The following is a 19769-nucleotide window of genomic DNA, read 5'->3' on the forward strand; positions in this document are numbered from 1 at the left end:
TCTCGTTTTCCTTGCAATTTGCACTAGTAGCTACTCCCCTACCCGAGTGGACAAGAACCAACGAGGTAGCTTTCAGTAAGCTCGACCACATAACAATTTTAAGAGTAGTGGTCTGGTATTTTTAGCGTGATCAATGCGAAGCATATACTTTTGGCTGAACAATTACTTCGTTGATGCGATCCGATAATTGTCATTAATATTATAAAACGTGCTTTATATATAGCATAGCAGATTGCGAGTTTTCACTGGTTTAATATTTTTTACTCGATGCGATTTGCTTTCAAGCTTAAGATCAGGAGCTTAATTCTCAAATGAAGGTGGCCGCCGGTTCACTCCAGTGAGTAGTAGTATCTCGGCAATATTACTAACTAGGGTACTACCACGTCGCAAAATCGGAGCCTCTAATTTTTAGCTTCCAGTCTCTTCGAGCAGTTCGATTCCGGACCATTTGGCGCTCCTCGAACGTTAGAACTGGATTACCATCCAGTGGTCCTCGTTTCTCCCTTACGTTCCTATAGACACGTGGCGAGCATCTAACACAACAGGAAAGCAATGTTTACATTTATCCGTTGCAGAATAAATTCCTCAAAGCTCTTCTCCAGTTCTTCCCAGTAGTCTCGTCTACCTTCTTACCGGTTCTCGAGTCGCAGATGCCTCTTCTCTTCCCTCCATCTTGTTCCCTCTTTCCCTTCAGATTCAAACCCGAGCCGTTCCCCTTACACTACCGAACTGTCCTTCCCCATCGATTCGGGCGTAGCTATGGCCGGTGGCTAAGGAACCCTCCGCCGCCGCCCGCCGCCGTGGCCGTTGGATCTGGCGAGGAGGACGCCTTCACCAAGTACTCTGGCTACCTCTTCGAGGGCACCGCAGCATCGGAGGCGGAGTTCTTGGTCGAGTACGACCTGGCCGCGATCGCAGCCATCTATCGCCGGAAACCTTTCTTGGTACTCCGGCGATTTATTCAAATCGGTGCGACGTTTGGCCGGTGGTTTGCCCTAAGATACATTGACAGCCTATCTGATCGCTCGGATGAGATGTTTAAGGTGTGATGTCGTATTTTTATCTGGAAGCTTCGTGTCGGAATCTTGTTCGGTTATAGGTCAGTGATGGTTCTTGATCTCTTGATATCAGGTTAGAGCGGCGGAATTGCGGATGATACTACTGGAACTCGGTCCGGTATGTTTCCTGGTTGATTTTGCCCTCTGTTTCTTTGTGTGAATATTGTCATACATGCAAGTCCAGAATGTTCTTTTATTTGATGCAGAGATCTTCTTACATTGTTCGCTTCTCTGTTGATCTATTTATATACATGTGTATTCAGTGCATTGCCTGAGGATTCGGTTGACTATGCACTCAGTGGAAGACTTTAATTTTCGCTTTGTACTATAAGTTATCGATTTTACCTCTGGAGAGGCCAATAACACTTAGAAGTTGGAACAAAGTTTGGTTGTATGATCATAGTCCGTTATGTGGTTTGATTCTGATCTATGTTGTTAATGCACTAAATGTTTATTGGTTGAACTCATCTATTTATTAGAGTTTGCCTTATCCATTTGTCATCAGCCAGTCAACAAAGTTAAATACTAGGGTGTTAAGGTAGCATTGTCATCTTCCAGAGAAGTTATGCATTCTAAAATTTACCTAGGCACATGGTATGGAAAATTTATTGTTTGCTAGATGCATGACATGGATATTAAGTACCCATGCATATAAAACATTTTGCATTTGGATAACAAGTTCCATCCTATCTATTTGATCAACTATATTAAATAACTTTCAAGCATGACTATTGACTTCAGTCGACCTTTCTACATCAGTTAATCAAGGCATAGATCATCAAAACGAATGCTTATTGGTAGTTTTTTCATCCTTTGTAATATAGTACTTTTGGTTCACTAGTTGAAATAACTATTTTCTCCAGGTCCAGCACTCCAGCCAATGGCGACTTGTTTCTATTACTGTTGGAATTTTAAGTCTCTTTTCATCTGTCAAGGAGAATTTAAAGTCTTGCCTTATTTCGAGCAACACGTATTTGTCATATCAGTCATATTTTTGTTAGTCTTCTGACAGCATCTTCTCATAAAAGTGTCTTGATCTTATGTGGTGATATTAAATTGGAAAGGCTCCAAGGAATGATTTAGTATATTATTATGATGTTATCACCTTCATCTCAACATTTCAATCCCGTTTCAGTTCAGCTTAGCCAAGACTGCCCTAGTCTAGATAAGGTAATGCCATTATAACTAACTATCTGATAGGGACCAGATCCTAAAGTTCTTCAAGACATGAAGATGCTCCAAATGAAAAGCTGACAAGTTTTGATATGATGAGATATGTTAATCTCTGATGCATTCAAACCAGAAAGTCTTATAAAATATAATCATACTTTGTGTTTTTAGTCTTAGATATATTGACATTTAATTCTGCATGCATTTAGCACAATCTAATGCTTCTCTGTCTGTGAATTCAGATCTTATTCTACAGAAAACATTTATGCTGACTGTTGATTTTATTTGAGTCCATCTTAAATGTTTAAGATTTGTTAAATTGGTCTTTTCAAGACTGTTCTTTTGAATTTTTATTTTCTTTGTGAACCTAATTAAGTCTCTCTTCTGTAGGCGTTTGTTAAAATTGCTCAAGCTGTGTCATCAAGACCTGTAAGTTGGCCTTTTCGTTTCTTCCCCTTTTGAAATGAATAGGAAAGAGAGCATGACTTGTTTGGTTATAATATTTTTCAGAATCATTATCATTATTTATCTGAGTGATTTTGTCCTTGATACTTTTTTTGTTTGAGATGGTTCGCCTTGGTTAACATAGTTTCTAGCATTGATAATTAGAACTGCTTAGAATATGTTCCTGCTAATATTGTCAAGTTCTGATCTGTTATTATGCAGTTACTTCCAGGTCGTTTGTTAAGGGTATTGAAATTGATAACTAGTTCCATATAGTTATTTGTTGAAGTTTATGATGCTTAGATATCACTAATTTCAGCATAAATCACGTCTTGATAGTAATATTTCTTTTAGGCTTTCTTCATGGTAAATATTGTTGCGTTTTGTGCAGTTAAGATCTGGGGGAATTTTAATTTCTGATTGAAGAGTAATATGCAAAAATATTTAAATCTATTGTGCAAACTTTTGGAGAAATGAGGTGTGTTTAACTCATTGGCTACTCTAAACACTTAATAATTTAGAGAACGATAATTTTTATATTCAACACTCCTTCTCACTTTTCACTTCCGGGCTTGAGACATTTTGATAGACTCATGAATTGAACTCGATTTAAATAGGTGGAGTTTTATTTTATTTTTTAAATTACAAATAAGTTTGACAGGATTCTAACTCGGGACATTTTCTCTAATATTATATTAACTATTACGTATTAACTTATCAATTACTCTAAAAAATTAAGTTATGAAAGAATGGTAATTTTTACATTTTATATTCTAACAAGGTGGTTTATGAATTCAATGGCTAATTTCATGCTTTGTCACTTTTTTGCTTAAGGCAAAGAAATTTTTTTGAGTAAGTTTCTTGTCCACTGGCTGTTGTATGTAACTTTTTTATTGCAATAATTTTCTTAGGATGTGATTCCACCTGCATATCTTGAGGAGCTTTCCTTGTTGCAAGACCGTATAGCACCCTTTTCGACTGAGGTTGCTTTCAATATGATAGAGAAAGAGCTTGGACTGTCAATAGATATGCTTTTCTCTGAGATTACACCAGAGCCGATTGCTGCAGCATCTCTTGGGCAGGTAGTTGATGTCTATTGTGTAAGTGAAAAGCATATGAATTCTAAACTCAGGGGATATCATTATTTAGATTTCTCTTTATTTATAGGTTTACCAGGCCAGGCTTCGCTCTGGTGGGAAAGTTGTTGCTGTTAAAGTGCAAAGACCAGGAGTTAAAGCAGCCATTTCCTTGGATATCTATATCCTAAGGTATATTGCAGGCGTTGTGAAGAGAACTGCTAAGTTGAATACAGATCTGCAGGTATGTGATGATTTCATGCTTCTTTTAGAAGTTTCTCATCTTCTAAAGAAGTCATGCTGCTTCAGTTTCTCTTCAGAAGAAAATCTCAACCTTTTATTTCCATGGACTGCTTTTTTAGGTCTCTTGTGATAGTTACTTGAGAATCTTAACTTGCAGGCTGTAATTGATGAGTGGGCATCAAGCCTATTTCGGGTATAACTTTTACCTCTCAATGTTATTTCTAAATGTTTCATTGTTGATCTAGTAGAGTAAAGTTTGGATCTAAAAGGGTTGAAATTTTTGTGACCTGATTTATAGTTGGATGACATATAGATAATTGTTTCTTAAACTTCTTCGTCTTCCTTCTAGCTTGTGAATCTTCTCATTTCTTTGCTTCTTGCTTACTTCTAGCATATTTTTCTTCATTTAGTTGCTGCAATTCACATCTTATTGCAGCTGAAAAAATAATTTCTTCTCTTCTTGTTCATTTTTACTTGAAATTTACTTTACTGATTTCCATTCGTAATTTTAATAAATGACAAATTAGTTCGACTCAGAAATTGATTGTATGAGGTCAAATTTTACTATTTTTGTTCCAAAGCATCTTAGCAAAATGAACATCTAACGACTATATATTGCTATTGAAACAATTATATCATGATATTAAGTCTCCTCCAGCTTCATACTGACAACATAGGGTCTCCTATATAGCGGAACTCAAAGTTGGGATGGCTCCTCTATATGTACTGATTGCACAAACTTTACCTATTGTTAAAGTTTACCTTTTTCCTCTTGAAACTTGAAGCTTTATTGACTTTAGACTAAGGTTTCAAAACTCGGTATTGGGATCAGGATTAGCTGTCCGGAAAACGATATGTATTAGTCATATCAACCAGTTGTATCATATTAGACTATTTTTTAATTATCTAAAATTTTAAATATTATATAAAAATACAGAATTTTTTTTAGAAGTTTAAAAAATGATAAAAAGAAAAAAGAAAATAAAAATTACTTACACATGAAGATTAAAAACTTAAAACAAAAATACCCTATCTCTCTATTTTTTTTTCTTCTCTATTCCTTTTCTTTCCCCCTCTCTTTCTCTTAACTTTTATACTGCTGAAAAGAATATTTCTATATTTTTCATTTTTTTCTCAATTTCTTCTCTCCCTTCACTTTCCCCTTCTCTCTTCCCTCTCTCCCTTTTACTGCTGCATCCCTCATTCTCTCTCTGCCTCTCTCCCTCTCCTCCTTCTGCCGTAGCAGAAATTTGCTGCTGCAGTTGCTGCAGTAGAAATCTGCTGCTACAGCAGGAAGAGAGAGAGTGGGAAAGAGAGATGGAGAGAAGAAAAGAGACGAAAAAAAATTGAAAAAAAAACTTATCTGAGATCGCCGGTGGTCGAGGTCGTCGGATTTTAGTCGAAGAACATTACTTGAGGTCGAGGTTGCCGGAGATCTACTCAGTTGTTGATAGTTGATCCTGAAAGAGGTGATAAAGAAGAGAAAAGAGAGAAAGAAAAAAGAAGAGAGAAAGGGCTAAGAGAGTGAAAGGGACTTAGGTCGGATTCGACCCTCCTAGCCTATTTTGGATTAGGATAAGCCAATACTAACCCAAAACGGCTTGGGTATCGCTGATATCTGATGGGCTGGTTTCGACTAGGATCTGAATCGACCGAAACTGGAATCCATACTTTGAACTAGTCAGCAACATGTTTAGTTGGAGCTGGAATGTGGGATAATGTAAGCAAGACCTTTGAAGTTGCCCAAACCTTTGATGCTTCTGTCAAAATGTAATAGAAATATTTTCATGCCTCAGCTAGCATGGTGCGACATTTCCGTTTCCGTGTGGTCTTCTAGCAAGGGACTGTAGCCATTTGATATGTTTTCATGGAGCTAACAGCTGTCTTGATTTTAAACAGGCTTAAAGTTCTGTTAGTGTAGGTTAGACTTATATATGTCCTTTGATCATATCATATTACTGTACTCCATGATGATAAGTCAGCTATAAGAGCTTCTAAATTGCTATCTTTACCCATATTTTTCTGTCACATGCTCTTTTATGAGCATTTTGATTTTCTGATGATTTGTGGTCGTCGATCTGTTGTATTCTGTGACTATTCTCAAAGGGCGGTGGTTTCTGCCTCTTATATGGTTATTTCATTTGCCTTTCTTTTTCACATGTTTGCAGTTTGGTGTTTAGAAACTCTTGGGCATATTCTTAGACCTTCACATTGAATACAGGTAAATCACATTTAATGCAGGAGATGGACTACAGGGCTGAAGCAAGGAATGGGCTCAGGTTCAGGTAGGGCCTCCTCAACTATCTGCTGTCATCTCTTACTAAGCTTTACAGGGCTTCCAATGCATAAGTACCTGTGCTATAGTGTTTACTTTAACTCTCATCGTCACTGTCAGTCACAGTGTTGACTCTATAAATGCATGTAATCAACTTATAAGCTAGAAGTAAACAAGTTTGCCCTTCCTTGAATAATGAAATGCATGTAGTGTTTATACTTTATAGTCTTCTTGATTTTCATATTAGTACTGAAGTTAGCTGGAAACAGATGAATTACATTATAAAATTTGTGATCCTACTGCTGGGCTTTCCAAGGTGGCATTCAACTTAAACTTTGTGGGAGCTGAGAATTTTATCAGAAATATTTGTTTAACAGTTTGTTCCCTATGTCATTTAGGGAGTTATACGGGGGGCTAAAAGATGTTCTTGTGCCGGAGATGTATATAGAGCAGACTAGTACCCGAGTCCTTATGATGGAATGGGTAGAGGTGCACTATACGACAATTTTTCACTTCGTTTTCTTAATAGGGAATCCTTGAAATAGGTTAAACAGAATGTAACATTGGTCATCATCCATTCTTGTAACAGGGGAAAAGATTGGCTGAAGTCAGCGATCTTTATTTGGTTGAGGTAGATTTCATATGAACAAAGTGTTTGTATAAATGTATTACCCTGAAGCTTAAACATTGGAAATTGTCTTTACCTTGCTTACATAATTTACTGTGGCTTGCTGACCTTACAGGTAGGAGTATATTGCTCACTTTCACAGCTTTTAGATTATGGATTTTATCATGCAGACCCTCATCCTGGGAATCTTCTGCGAACATCTGATGGGAAGCTGGCATACTTAGGTATACATCTGACTGACTATTTTATGCTATAAGTTAAATTTTTCTTGTTTCCTGAGACCTGCATTTGTAGATTGAACCTTGAATATGTGAAGATCAATATATTAGTTTCACTTTCTAAGCTAATTGCTGCATGTTTCTTTTCCTATTCCAGATTTTGGAATGATGGGTGAATTTAGGCAAGATCTTCGAGATGGATTTATTGAAGCTTGCCTTCACCTTGTTAACCGTGATTTTGATGCTTTGGCAGCAGACTTCGTCACTCTAGGGTAAGTGGCCGCAAAGTTTAAAGTATGTGTTGGAGTTGGCCGATCGGAATATTATCTCATAAAGAACTGCATGTAGGGGTTGCATTTAATTTGTACTATGGCCATTGTCACGATTGGGAAGCTGATAATGAGTCATTACATAGAGTTATGGATTCACATTTTTGTACTTATACAGTTATTGACTTTTTGGAGCTTTTACATAATTATTATGAAGTGGTAAGCTGTATTAGCCAGTAACCTTTAAAGAAAATATTTTGAACATTGTGGGTATATATTAGTTTCTAAAAGTAGTTTTATAGATAGGTGTGTTAAGAGATACTATATCGTGCCACAGAGTGACCTGGTAGACCTAGGCTAACACCTGTACCCGATATGAAGTAAGGATTTTTATCAACTTATTCAGAAAGGAACATGCTTTAATGAATTCTCTTGTGGTTTTATGTAACTGTATATTCTTTTTCTCGCGCTGATATTCATTTATTTCTGACAGACTACTTCCTCCAACCGCACAGAAGGATGAAGTTACAAAAGCATTGACAGGTTCTGCCTCTTTGCTTCATTCACTAATTGGATTATTGACAAATAAAAAGTTGGAAATATCAATAAGAAAGTTCACTCTAGACCTATTTTATACAGGTTCAACTTGTCCTTATCACAAAACAATAAAAAAAAAGCTTAATTACAAATATTTGGTTTCAGATGTCTTTCAAAATGCTGTTAACAGAGGAGTTAGAAATATAAGGTTTGCAGATCTCTCTGGGAATCTTGGACAGACCATGTAAGCTTTTTTTTTTCTTGTTGAAATTTGATTATGTGATCTTATATTAATTTCAGTGCTTAAGATAGTTTTCACCTGTCTTTCAGATCACCTAAAAAGGTTATAGCTATTTAACCGAGGGTTCAGAAATATACCTAATCATGCCAAGAACTAAGCAAGTGTAGTCTGCAGAATTCTTTTTGCCAGATTACTTACATGTTAGTATGTAAATCGCAGTTTTGCCTTTTCCCTCCAGCTGTTCCTGAAAACCTATGTGGGCTCTTATACATTAAAATTTGACAATCGGCTCGTTGGTGCCGGTGATCTTTGTTTAAACTTTAAACTGTTTATAATGGTCATAATGGTCAAGGAAAACAAAACAAACCCAAAAATAATGGTCAAGGAAAACAAAACAAACCCAAAAGATTGTTGTATTTCATAAAATGCCAGAAAGATTATGCAAGTCTATTGAGAAAGCTGGCCCAGGAGATTGAAGACCTTTTGTGTGGTGCATACCAGCTCATGCAGAAATTTCATGTTTCATTCAACTCCCTCCCGTTCATTTCTCAAGTGAGGAAGCCTGCACAGATAATAACCTTTTTTGGATTTTTTGTGCTAACATAATAAGGACTGTCTGACTTGGAATATCTACCTAAATTTTTTTAATTGCATAAATCCTATTGTATTTCATGTAGATTTCAGTTCTCAAGTGAGGAAGCCTGCACAGATAATAACCTGGTTTGGAATTTTCTGTGCTAACATAAGGACCGACTGACTTGGAATATCTACCTAAAACATGTTATGTAACTTCATAGATCCTATTGTATTTCATGTCGATTTGTATCTTCCAAATGACATCTAAGTTAGGAATTCATTAATTCTTCTATTTCTGTGATAAATGTACCGTTGATGGCTGTTGAAGTCTCTCCAGTTCATCTTTTACTCTTCTGCAGTCATTTCATGCTGTAGTTGGACTTCAGAGATTGGATGTATATATTAGTAGACCTAAAATGTTATTCATTACTCAAGGACCATATATAAAATAATTCCTTATAGTTTACCTATTTGTCTCTTCCTGAAAAGGATATCAACAAGAGTTATCTATTTCTTCTTAAGTCTTGTAAAGAATATTTGGTATCTGCTTTAACTACTTGTGCATCTTTTTTCTGTTTGTTTATTTTACTTTCACATTCTATTTTGGTGTTTAGGTACAAATTTAAATTTCAGATACCATCATACTTCTCTCTCGTCATTCGGAGGTAATAGTTTTTGTTTATTCTGTGTGAGAAGGGGCAATCTCTTTCCTTAGAATTTTTATTAAACAAGGGAGACCTTATTGCACTGTTAATTAAGAGAGTCCAATTTCATGTTATTGTGTTATGCACTGTATGTGCGCTGAACTTATATTTGAAATTTGCAGCCTTGCTGTTCTTGAGGGCATTGCGATCAGTTTTGATCCAAATTACAAAGTCTTAAGTAGTTCATACCCATGGATTGCAAGAAAAGTTCTCACTGATAGCTCACCCAAACTTCGATCTACTTTGCAGACTCTCCTTTACAAGGTTAGTTTTTGATACTCTATTTTGTCAGGTCATTTGGTTAGTCTGACGAGTTATAATGCGGTCATAATTGTTTTCAGTGGTGCTAGAACTTCTCATGCCATGTTCTTTCTAGTTCTGCATGAGTTTTTCTAATTTAAAGCAAGTCCTTTTGAATTAACACTGTTTATGTTATCCCAGGAAGGTGTTTTCCAGATTGACCGTCTAGAATCTTTATTAACTGAGGTAATTTTTTATTTTTTCTTTAACCTCTTTATATACTATACATTTGCATTCATGGGTTTACATATTGACAGGACAGCTTGTACAGACAAAACTGATTTGTTTAGTGAAGTATTTTTTCTCAAGTTGAATTTTGACGTGCACCAGCTTAGTAATAGAAAAAGCTTATCTTTGATAGCAGTCATAGGGAGGGTGAAGAAAGGATCTGATCATAGATAGAGACTGAAACCTTTCTTTTTATTCAAAAAAAGTGCAAACCTCAGGTCGAATGAGTACGAAAGGGAGATCAATCAAATCGATAAGCCCCCCGGATCAATTAATTATTTCAAAATGTTTCACCATCTAGCTACAATACAGGAAACTAGACTTCCTAATTATTTTGCAGTACCTAGACTAAAATAAGTTTTTCCGATCCGGTTCCTCCACCACCGCGAACTCTGCATGATTCACTTTTTATTTATTGGGAGAACCCAATTAATCTCTTGCGGATCCATATGAAAGGAAGGGCGGGAAGGAATCAAACGCAAGGCGCCCAAAAAGCTATCAATTCGGAAACTCTTTTTTTTTTTTTTCTGGAATCTTATTTTAGCAGAGAGAATTTAAAGAGATATACTGTCTGGTCAAGGAGATGTACTGTCTGACAGGTGTCACATATTAGGATAAAGAAGTAGAAATAAGTATCTAATTAACATCAAGAACTAGTGCAAATACAGGAAGAGAAAACTAAGTAGAAGTTTTGTTAAGGTCATACAGTGTAACAAATTGATGCTGTTCTCTTCATTGATTTTGAATATCCAGCCAATTTATGCATGCTACTCCATCAGTCACGATAATTATTTGATTAGACCAGTTCCAGAAACTTTTTTGTATCATACAGTTGAATCTACCAGAATTATCTTTATCACATGGTATATAATTGAAAATTGGAACTTATAAATATATCACTGAAGCACCTTTACAAATTTTTGGCTTAACTTTATTGGCAGTCCCTTCGTGCAAGAACTGAGCAGTCACTGGCTGTGAAGGAAGTAGAAGATAGCAATCCCAGACTTGCAATCAAGCAAGTACTCTCATTCACATTGACGGAAAAGGTAGAATTTGTTTCAGCGTTTATTTATTTTCCTATTTAATTCTGATAAGGCAATCAGTGAAGGTGGAAATTTGTTTTTGTAGGGTGCTTTTGTCAGGGAAATACTTCTGCAAGAGGTTGCTAAGGTATATTATTTTGTTTTACATTTTCTGGTTTTTGCTATAGTCCTGAATAATTAATCGAGATCAGGGATGTTAAAGCAACGAGCTACATTGTCAGGAACCTTTCAGCCACTTGCTCTGAACTTCTGAAGCATCAAAAGTGCAACTTGAATTATCAGTTTTGAATTCTGGTCTGCTGAGTAGTCATTTCGTAGAGATTAGTTTATTGACTATACAGTCAATCAATTAAATTTACATACACTAATAGAATTGTTGTACTTGGCATTCGAGATTCTAAAAGTAATCATCTTCAACCTTGCATTAATTGTTCAGTAATGAAGCTGGAAGGGGCTTTTACATATGTTATTAAGTGTTTCAAGTAGGGAAGTGTGCTCTTAGTGCGTACCTTGTTAGCTGCATTCCCTTGAATTATAAAGTAATATTCTTTGTCTTAACTACAAAAGATGCCTTATTAGAAATTTATGTTTGGAAAATGACTTGCTTCGCTTGACATCGCCAACAAATGATGATCTCACTATAAAGGGTTGAATAAGAACTTGTTATATGCGGCAGCTTGGCCGGTTGCAGAAAGCACCAACTGAGGAATATGAGTAAAAACGTTTTAAATGATTTATAAATTATAATGTCCGAACCAAGAGCACGTAATGCACTAATGAGGGTTAGTGTTAAAGTTCTACTGGAAGGTGATAAAAGTGGGAGAGGAAAAAAATATTGAATATAATGAGACATAACATTATTACTCTTACTTTGACGGAGGATGTTACTGAAAATAGAGGTAGTGTCTGAAAAAAAAATCCATATAGCCGACACTGATATAAGGATATAGGGTTCTGTTGTTAGTTCCCTTTGCTTCAAAGAATTATATCCAACGAATACCATTGGAACATTTCTGATGTTGCTTTAAGTGATTATCCTTGTTATTTTCTTATTAAGAGAGAATTCTTCTGTAAGTAAACATAAATTATGAAATAATTAGCTATTATTTAAATATTAAGGTCAGAATTGTATAGAAACAAGGTAAACAGTTAACATTAAAGCCTTGATTTTGCTATTATGATGAAAATTTCTCTAGAATATGAGAAGCAGCTTTTGACCTTAAGAGAAACTTTCTAACAAATTCTTATATTCCAAATTTATGTCATTATGCATGCATTATTTTCCTGAAGTTTGTTGAAATCCAGATTGTGTTGTTTCCTTATCTTGGATCTTCTCTAATGCTTTCTTGTTGGATCCGTTGTTCTTCCATACCTGACTATGAAGATAACAGTTATACACTTATTCTTATGTTCTCTATACAGGGGATTGATTCACTTGGATTAGGTGCAATGGATGCTATTACTTCTGCTGCTGCTTCTAGATTGCCTCTATTCATTTCATATTCGTCATCCTCGATGAGTCGTGAGGACATCACTAACTTGAGAACTTTGCGTCGCCTTGTCTTACTTTTGTCAAGCCTTCAGAAAAATGAGAATCCAAATGAAGTAAGAGAATCATTTTACTGTAGCATTGTCTTTGATAGATACTGTATTCATATCCTTAGAAGAAATGCATCAAACCTTTTTTCTTGATAACTGAGTATTTCTCAGAACTACTTCTGGTTCTGGTATGTAAAGTAGGTTGAGAGCTCAGTAAGTTATGAGGAGAACCAAGGCTTTGTCAGACTGTTAAATTTGAGGACACTTCTTTATGCAGAAGTCATAAAGAGCATCAATATTTAGGAAGGAATAGGTTGTATAATTTACATGATTGGCCAAGAAACAGTGCTCGAGTGAGAATTTTCCCATGTATCAGTGCGACATATCATTAAGATGGTTTGGTTCTTGAAGTTGAGGACTCAACTCTACAGTCCCATGAGACTGATAATTTTCTAAAGACCTCATGACTCACATGTATAGAACTATAGATTGCCCAATATTCTCTGATGTACACTTGCACAAAAACAAGAGAGAGAGGAATGCATTCTATGTTCTGATATGACATCATGATTTCACTCTGGAACCTCTTTATCTAGTATAGCTCAAATTGAGCCATTTAGACATGGGCTGGACAGGCTGAATTTATATTTCACGACATAGTAAAACTATATCAGTATATATCTAATCCTATTCCTACTATATCATTTTGGTATAATTATATTTAGCTCCCCTGAATTATCACCATGTTTTACACACCTTGGACCTTTTTTGATAAAAATCTATATAGATTCCTTAAACTAAGAAAAAGTATCAACGTAAATCCATTTGTTCAAGGCAACTATGTCTTAAAACTTTTTTTAGTTCAAGAGAATTAGGTGGTAAAAAAAAAGTTCAGAATATGTATGTGGAGAACCATAGTAGTTCAGAGGAGCTAAATGTAATTGACTATATATATATATATATATATATATATATATATATATATATATATATATATATATGTTTTGTTTTTTTTTGGTGGTAGTTTCAAATGTTTGTGCATTTTTATCCTTTGATGTGGTATTGGTTCGTCTTTCAGGAAGTAAAATTTGCTAATGGAGAAGAGAACAAAAATGATATTTCTCTTGTTCTTTATGAGATGACATCTCTGCAGGAATTTCTACCTGTTCTTTCTGTCATTCCTGAGGTAAGAGGGAAACATCTTTACATGCATGTATGTGCTTAACTCACTTGCAATCTATATTCTTTTAGCTATCATTTTCCAATATTCTGAGGGATGTTTTCCTTCGCTGAATATAGATATCATTTTCAGACTTAGAAATGGGCATTTGAGTGATAGGTTCCCATCATTATGGAGGAGGTTGTATCAATGACATGAGCCCACAACCTCTAGGAGTTTCAGAGCTTTTTAACCTTCTCTTAATTCTGTATTCTTAGCTTGCTGGTGTCCCCTACTGTCAACAGATCAACCAAATAATTTTGCATCTGGCTTTTATCATTTGGAATTATGCCAAATTTATCAGATTTGGATTCCAATATCCAGCTAATGTCTTGCTCCACTTGCCTCCTTTGTCATCTTGCAGTTGTTCTTAGTGGTTTTATCTCCAATTATTTAGTATTAATAGTATTAAGCATTGTGGTCATAATTCGTTTTCTAAATGACTGTTGAAGAAGTCTTCATTGCTAGCAGAAGCATGTCCTATTTGGTACATACTTCTAACTTTCCTATTGAATCTAAGTCATATAACTTCCACATTTACCCGGTGAAATCACTGGGCCCATCCACCATTATTTGCAAAGTCTGTTACCTCCAGGGATGTGCATCACTCCGTTCTATACTCTTTATTACATCTATCTCCATTTTTCTATCGACTGTATTTCAAAGCATGTCGTGAACTATCATATTAGCTGATTCATTTAGATCCCTCAGTGTCAACTATGTCATACTTGTCATTTTGATATGAGATGCTGATTTGTTTATCTTCTTTCCTCCTGCAGCTTCCGTCAGAGTCGCAACAGCAATTGCTTCGTCTGCCAGTGGATCTTGTTGGCAGGCTTTTGTCTCGTGCTGTTGCAAGAACTGTTAGAAGGATCTTTACGTAAGGTTGGGCAAGCCGTTAATCATCAAATTGCCCTATTAATGTTGGTCGAGGCTGCTTTGCTACTCTGCAACGCATTTAGTGGCGTTGCAGCAGGCTTGCTTGTCTGCAATATTTTGTTGATAATCTAATTTGGATCAAAGCAGTTGCAGAGTTGGATGAAAGGTCCATCTTTTCTTCTTATTCTCCTCCTCCTTCATAATCGTCTATATGTAATTATTTATTATGTCCAATAACTAGATTGGACTCCCCTAATATATAAATAAATAAATAAAAGTTTGGATTCCCCCATATTACTTACAATTGGTATCGTTGATAAGACTGCAGCGTAGTTGCTGTTAGCTCACAGTACGAAAGAGAAGTTTGCTGAGAAATGTTTAACTCAGTTCAACCAAATTAGTTTCTATCCCTTTCAGAGTTGTCTATTTTCGCCAAGAAAATGACACTGCACCTTCTAATGGTGGATGAGTTTACACCGTGAGAAAATGACACCACATATCTGGATAACATTACGCCTGAAACCAAACCTTAATTATTCTATAAACTAGTAATATTCTGTCGGTAAATTTGGTGTTTTGTCTTTTAAGTGGTGTTTTTGTATAACTACGTGATTTCTAAGAGAGAGAACAATTCAAAGATTGCATGCCAAACACTGGGTCTAAGTCTGCCCTGTTATTCCGTGGACATCGCTTATATCACTGACCCAGTGGTTTTACTTCGATTTTATTCAGTAAAAAAAAATTATTTATAGCAATTCCATGGTGGCGTAATCGTTTCCCAGATAAACCTACGATGGATGCACAATTGCTGCTACAACTATTAAGGGGAAAAAAAGAATCTGCCACACTATTAACACTCAATAAAATCAACCTACAGAACCAGCCTGGGAGGAAAACTGAAAAAAACCTCGCATCAGGATGAACAAGAGATGCCTTCTGATGTGAAGCTTCTTACATGTTTATCGCTTATCATTTACTAAGCTAGTTTCAACAAGCTGTCATTTTGAATGAACAAATAGATACAACATACATTATAAGAGCCAGAGATCTTCGTAGGCTTCACCCCTGGAGGTATGAACTATTTCTAACCACAGCCCTCTCAGTAAGAAAGCTCTCAATCTTTATTAAAGCCTGAAAGACAGAATGAAACGTTAACAGGCTATTCTATACCATTTAGAAAATAAAATCTAAAGGATCATATGGTTAACAAAATTGGATTTAGGAATACCTCGATGGCTATAGCAGTTGGTGTGAGTGCAGAAACATCTTGATGACCCTGTTTAGCTGCAATGTCTGCATTCATAGAGGGATACAGTTGGTGAGGCAAATCGTGGATATGCTGAAGAAACACAAGTTAGCTAACACAGATTTTTCGTCCTTAGGTGAAATGGACATATATGAAGTTCATGAGATAACAAAGATGCATGAATTTTCTAGCATAATATTTAGCTGTAAAATCAATGCTGTTGATGTCTCTTTTGGAAGAAAAAAGAATTACTAATGAACTACAGAGAAGCAAATTGTACAAAGCTAAAAAGATTTAAGACTATAAAGTAGAACAAAACATGAGAAATGGGATAAAACTCCCAACAAAGCCCAACTAGGACTTAATATAATCAATAAGTACAGAGATGCCATTGCTTCAACTCCAAGCAGTACATACATTCAAGGGAAACTTTTGCGTCAGCGTTGGAATAGGCATCACCCCTTTGTTCAGAAAGTGCTGTGAGTTTCGCAAAGGCCTGCAGCAGAGTGATACAGTTGGTTATATATCCAGCTTATGATGATTGGTCACAGGCAAAAGACAGCTTTATCATCTAAAATTGTTATCATCCATAAATCTGATTTTAGTTCAGTTGGTCAGACAATTGTTGAGTGCCACAAGAATCAAATAACAATAATCTCAAGAAATTTAAGATAACTTATAATTTCAAGTCTTCTGATATTTCTGAAGGATAATGAAAAGAAAAAATTTCCTAAGAGAGAGTGGCTACCTTTGTGTAAGGATCACCAGATTCTTGATGCAGAAGTGGACGAGAAGCAGTTCCTACTGCAGCTATCCGCCTTGCCAGAGCTTCCAGAGGAACATCTAACCAGACTGTTATCCCCTGCTTCATGTACTTCCTGATAATGCAAGGCATTAAGACCCACTTTATACAGATTTTAGATAACAATGAGTGTTCTTCTAGATCCACTACCAATTAATTGGTCTAATCACAGCACCACCTCCAGTCGCAACAACCAACCGGTGCATCGACGACAAGTCCCGTAGCACTTCACTCTTGAGACATGAAAAAGAAAATCAGAAGAAAAATCAGCAAAACTTGCTTTCTTCTTGCTTCATTAGCAATCATGAGCTCATTGGTGCTGGTTATTATGAAAGCTGTGAGATGCAAAATCATATCAGGTAATCCACAGCTCAAGTTCAATAATATCCCAAAATGAGTTGCATTAAGATTTAAAGTCATCCTTCAGACTAATATATTATGTCTAACAAAAAAAAAAAAAAGGAGCAGAACTGCTACCTCATTATCTCTGAAGAAGGCTTCACTATGCACCTTAAAAATCTGAGCAACGGAAGATATACCCACAGCCTGCTCAACTAACTTGTCACTGTAAGACAAAAAACAGAATAGACAACATTGTCAATTTGTGCTTCAACTTTCAAAAGGTTTCCCGTGGCATTTCTAGTGTTTTATGTTAAAAGAAGCAATATCAAACCTGTCAAAGAAAGAATAACCCAACACTTCAGATAGTATCTTTCCCACTGTACTCTTCCCAGAGCCCATCATTCCTGTATAAATGAACTAATTATCCAACCACCTCAGAAACAGTCACAAGAGATGTGGCCTTTCCTCATGGGTATAGTACAAGGGAAGCAATACTAACCAACTAGATAAATACATCGTTGATTCAAGTAAGGGAGAACATCCTCTGATTTCCTCTGCAGTCATACAAACATCCTATCAGATGAATAGTGCAAAGAACTAAACATCTAATTCTTTTCAGGCCACTATGATGTAAAATATAACAATCAAGGATGTGATTCCCTACCTTTAGTATGAGAGCTTCATCAACGGAGTTATGTAAGTTCTCAGAAACTGCATGCCATAAAATAGACAAAATAGACATAAGTAAAAAAGGAAAACAGTCAAGAATACCTACTATAAATTTCCAAGTCTTCATAAGTTTAGAAAGAGATCTTAAGCTCTACTGAATAAAGCTGATATCCACAGTACATCAATAGCATCAGTCAAAATTATCCACTTCTTCTCATGTTATAAGAACTTGCCTACTAGAAAGCAATAGGGAATCATCATTAAAAATTGGTAAAAACCAACATGTGTAAGATTGATGCTGAGAATTCTTTTATGCAGTGGAATATTTGCATTCTCAGTCATATTAATCCTAAACAACAAAAGAACAGCTGACAGCTGAAAGATACCTGCCCGAATGTTTAAAAAAATTGGATCATACGGGAAATCACATGGTTAGGTTTGTTGAATTTTCATTTCTCAAAGAGCTACTGTAGCAAAACCAACAAAAATCCATTTCATTGAACATTCCAAGCAGAAAACTTCGCTATCCTGCCTGACATCTAACTATTCATCGATAGCTCTAATTCTAAACATCATCACAAGACCTTCAGATAATTTGTGTGGAAACGACGAAATAGGATCAAGATAGAATTTGCAGGCTAGGCATGCAAAATTTCTAACTATTCAAACTTTGGAAACCGTACACTTAATAAAAAGAAAAAAGAAACAAATTTCTTTGCAAATAAGTACAGTTGACAAGAAAATACCTCCAGATTTCTTATAACAGCAAGCGACTATCGGCTTGAGATTTCCGGACCTAATTGAAGCTCGACTACTCCACGAATCGCGCAATCTAAGGGTTTGAAACCTATTCTTCTCCAGTAAACTATTTTGATACCTCAAAAGACCGTCCGCTCTCCTCCGGACCTTCTCCGAACCGGTCCAAGAGCACGATTGCGAGCTCAGAGCCACACTCATCTCCATCTTTCTATCAATCTAAGGCACGCACCAAATCCCAAAAAAAAGAAAAAAAAATCTCACTTTCAACAAGATTCACCGAAAACTCTTCCGTTGCTCGAGAGCTCCGCCATAGATGACTTGAGGAACGAATGGAAGCCTTCCGAAGCGCAATCCGAACCCTCCGATCTCTATCCGGAGACCCAAATCTACCGCTACTCACCGAATCTCATCGACCGGCGCCCAAGGCTGCGCACGGTAACCGTCGGCTCGGCGCAGGATAGCCGGAGGAGCAGGCCAGAGCGGCGAGGCTTTGGAAGTATATAAATTCGTCCGTGTGGATCTTGACGCGTTCGAGTAGTTGCATTTCTCTCGAAACAAGCGCACGTAAAATTACCAATCTGCCCGCCTACCGTGCCCTCAAAATTTCTACTCTCCCTGCACGGATGAAGGGCATTTTTGGTCGGATGGATTTTTCGGGGTTTGGTGGGTCGGGTGGAGGGGAAGTGCAAGGAAGGATTCACCTGCCACGCTGACCCAACTACCCATGCCACGTCGGATTGAGTGGGAGGGTCAGGGGTTTGGTGGGAGAGCTTATAGTCCTTACATGGACAGAACAATGCACTGTAAAACGTCAAAAGCTTGTGCGTTTCTTTACGCAACTTGAAGTTGTTTTATCACATAAATCTTTCTGCCAAAGTTCACCATATTATTATTTTAATCTACGGATGAGGTCATCACCAATGGTTGGATAGGCTGCAGGACTTGTCTACATATGGAAAACGGTAAAGAGATTCTGTTGCCTTGTGAAAGGACTCCCTTCCTCGTAGAAAAGGGCATTCGGAGCGATTTGCTAATCTCCTCATGACTTGTGTGGAAGATCTCGGTTTCGAGCTCACAGCATAGACTGCTTACTTCTTAGTCATTCGTTTAGTTTTCATAGAATATTACTCTCGTCGCTGCGATGTTGGTAGCTAATGAGGAAGCCCAAAACAAATTATTCTAATGGATGGAATTAATTAAGCATTCATTAGGATACTAACATGAATTCAGAATCGTACTTTGGTGACACTGGCAATAGGTGTATCCACGTAGGCGCACTAAATGCGACCTTACTTTATCCATGA

At 36.5% G+C, this 19769-nt stretch overlaps 2 protein-coding genes across 3 annotated transcripts; one reads left to right on the top strand and one right to left on the bottom strand.

Annotated features, from left to right (window-relative positions):
- The first annotated feature begins 590 nt into the window (after nucleotides 1-590).
- LOC140777634 (uncharacterized aarF domain-containing protein kinase At1g71810, chloroplastic) lies at nucleotides 591-14939 on the top strand. Of its 2 annotated transcripts, none has more exons than XM_073121873.1 (21): nucleotides 591-1043; nucleotides 1132-1176; nucleotides 2619-2657; nucleotides 3584-3754; nucleotides 3840-3992; nucleotides 4149-4184; nucleotides 6233-6276; nucleotides 6665-6755; nucleotides 6856-6897; nucleotides 7010-7118; nucleotides 7270-7384; nucleotides 7875-7924; nucleotides 8021-8162; nucleotides 9350-9400; nucleotides 9562-9703; nucleotides 9881-9925; nucleotides 10909-11013; nucleotides 11096-11137; nucleotides 12433-12615; nucleotides 13628-13735; nucleotides 14548-14939. In XM_073121873.1, exons 1-21 carry the CDS (start codon nucleotides 651-653, stop codon nucleotides 14650-14652), a joined length of 2211 nt encoding a protein of 736 aa, XP_072977974.1. In that variant the 5' UTR covers nucleotides 591-650; the 3' UTR covers nucleotides 14653-14939. The 2 variants fall into 2 exon arrangements, with proteins under 2 accessions (XP_072977974.1, XP_072977975.1); XM_073121874.1 differs by having other exon boundaries at nucleotides 592-1043; nucleotides 8084-8162.
- A 599-nt stretch (nucleotides 14940-15538) lies between these two features.
- Nucleotides 15539-18982, bottom strand: LOC140777777 (shikimate kinase 3, chloroplastic). The gene is made up of 10 exons (XM_073122118.1): nucleotides 18453-18982; nucleotides 17702-17748; nucleotides 17537-17591; nucleotides 17369-17441; nucleotides 17173-17260; nucleotides 16846-16928; nucleotides 16642-16771; nucleotides 16311-16389; nucleotides 15876-15940; nucleotides 15539-15778 (listed from the first exon to the last, which is right to left on the bottom strand). Exons 1-10 carry the CDS (start codon nucleotides 18667-18669, stop codon nucleotides 15707-15709), a joined length of 909 nt encoding a protein of 302 aa, XP_072978219.1. The 5' UTR covers nucleotides 18670-18982; the 3' UTR covers nucleotides 15539-15706.
- Nucleotides 18983-19769: the final 787 nt, after the last annotated feature.

Source organism: Typha angustifolia, chromosome 15 (genome assembly GCF_048772165.1).
Source record: "Typha angustifolia cultivar Huaian chromosome 15, ASM4877216v1, whole genome shotgun sequence".
In the NCBI taxonomy this organism is placed as follows: domain Eukaryota; kingdom Viridiplantae; phylum Streptophyta; class Magnoliopsida; order Poales; family Typhaceae; genus Typha; species Typha angustifolia.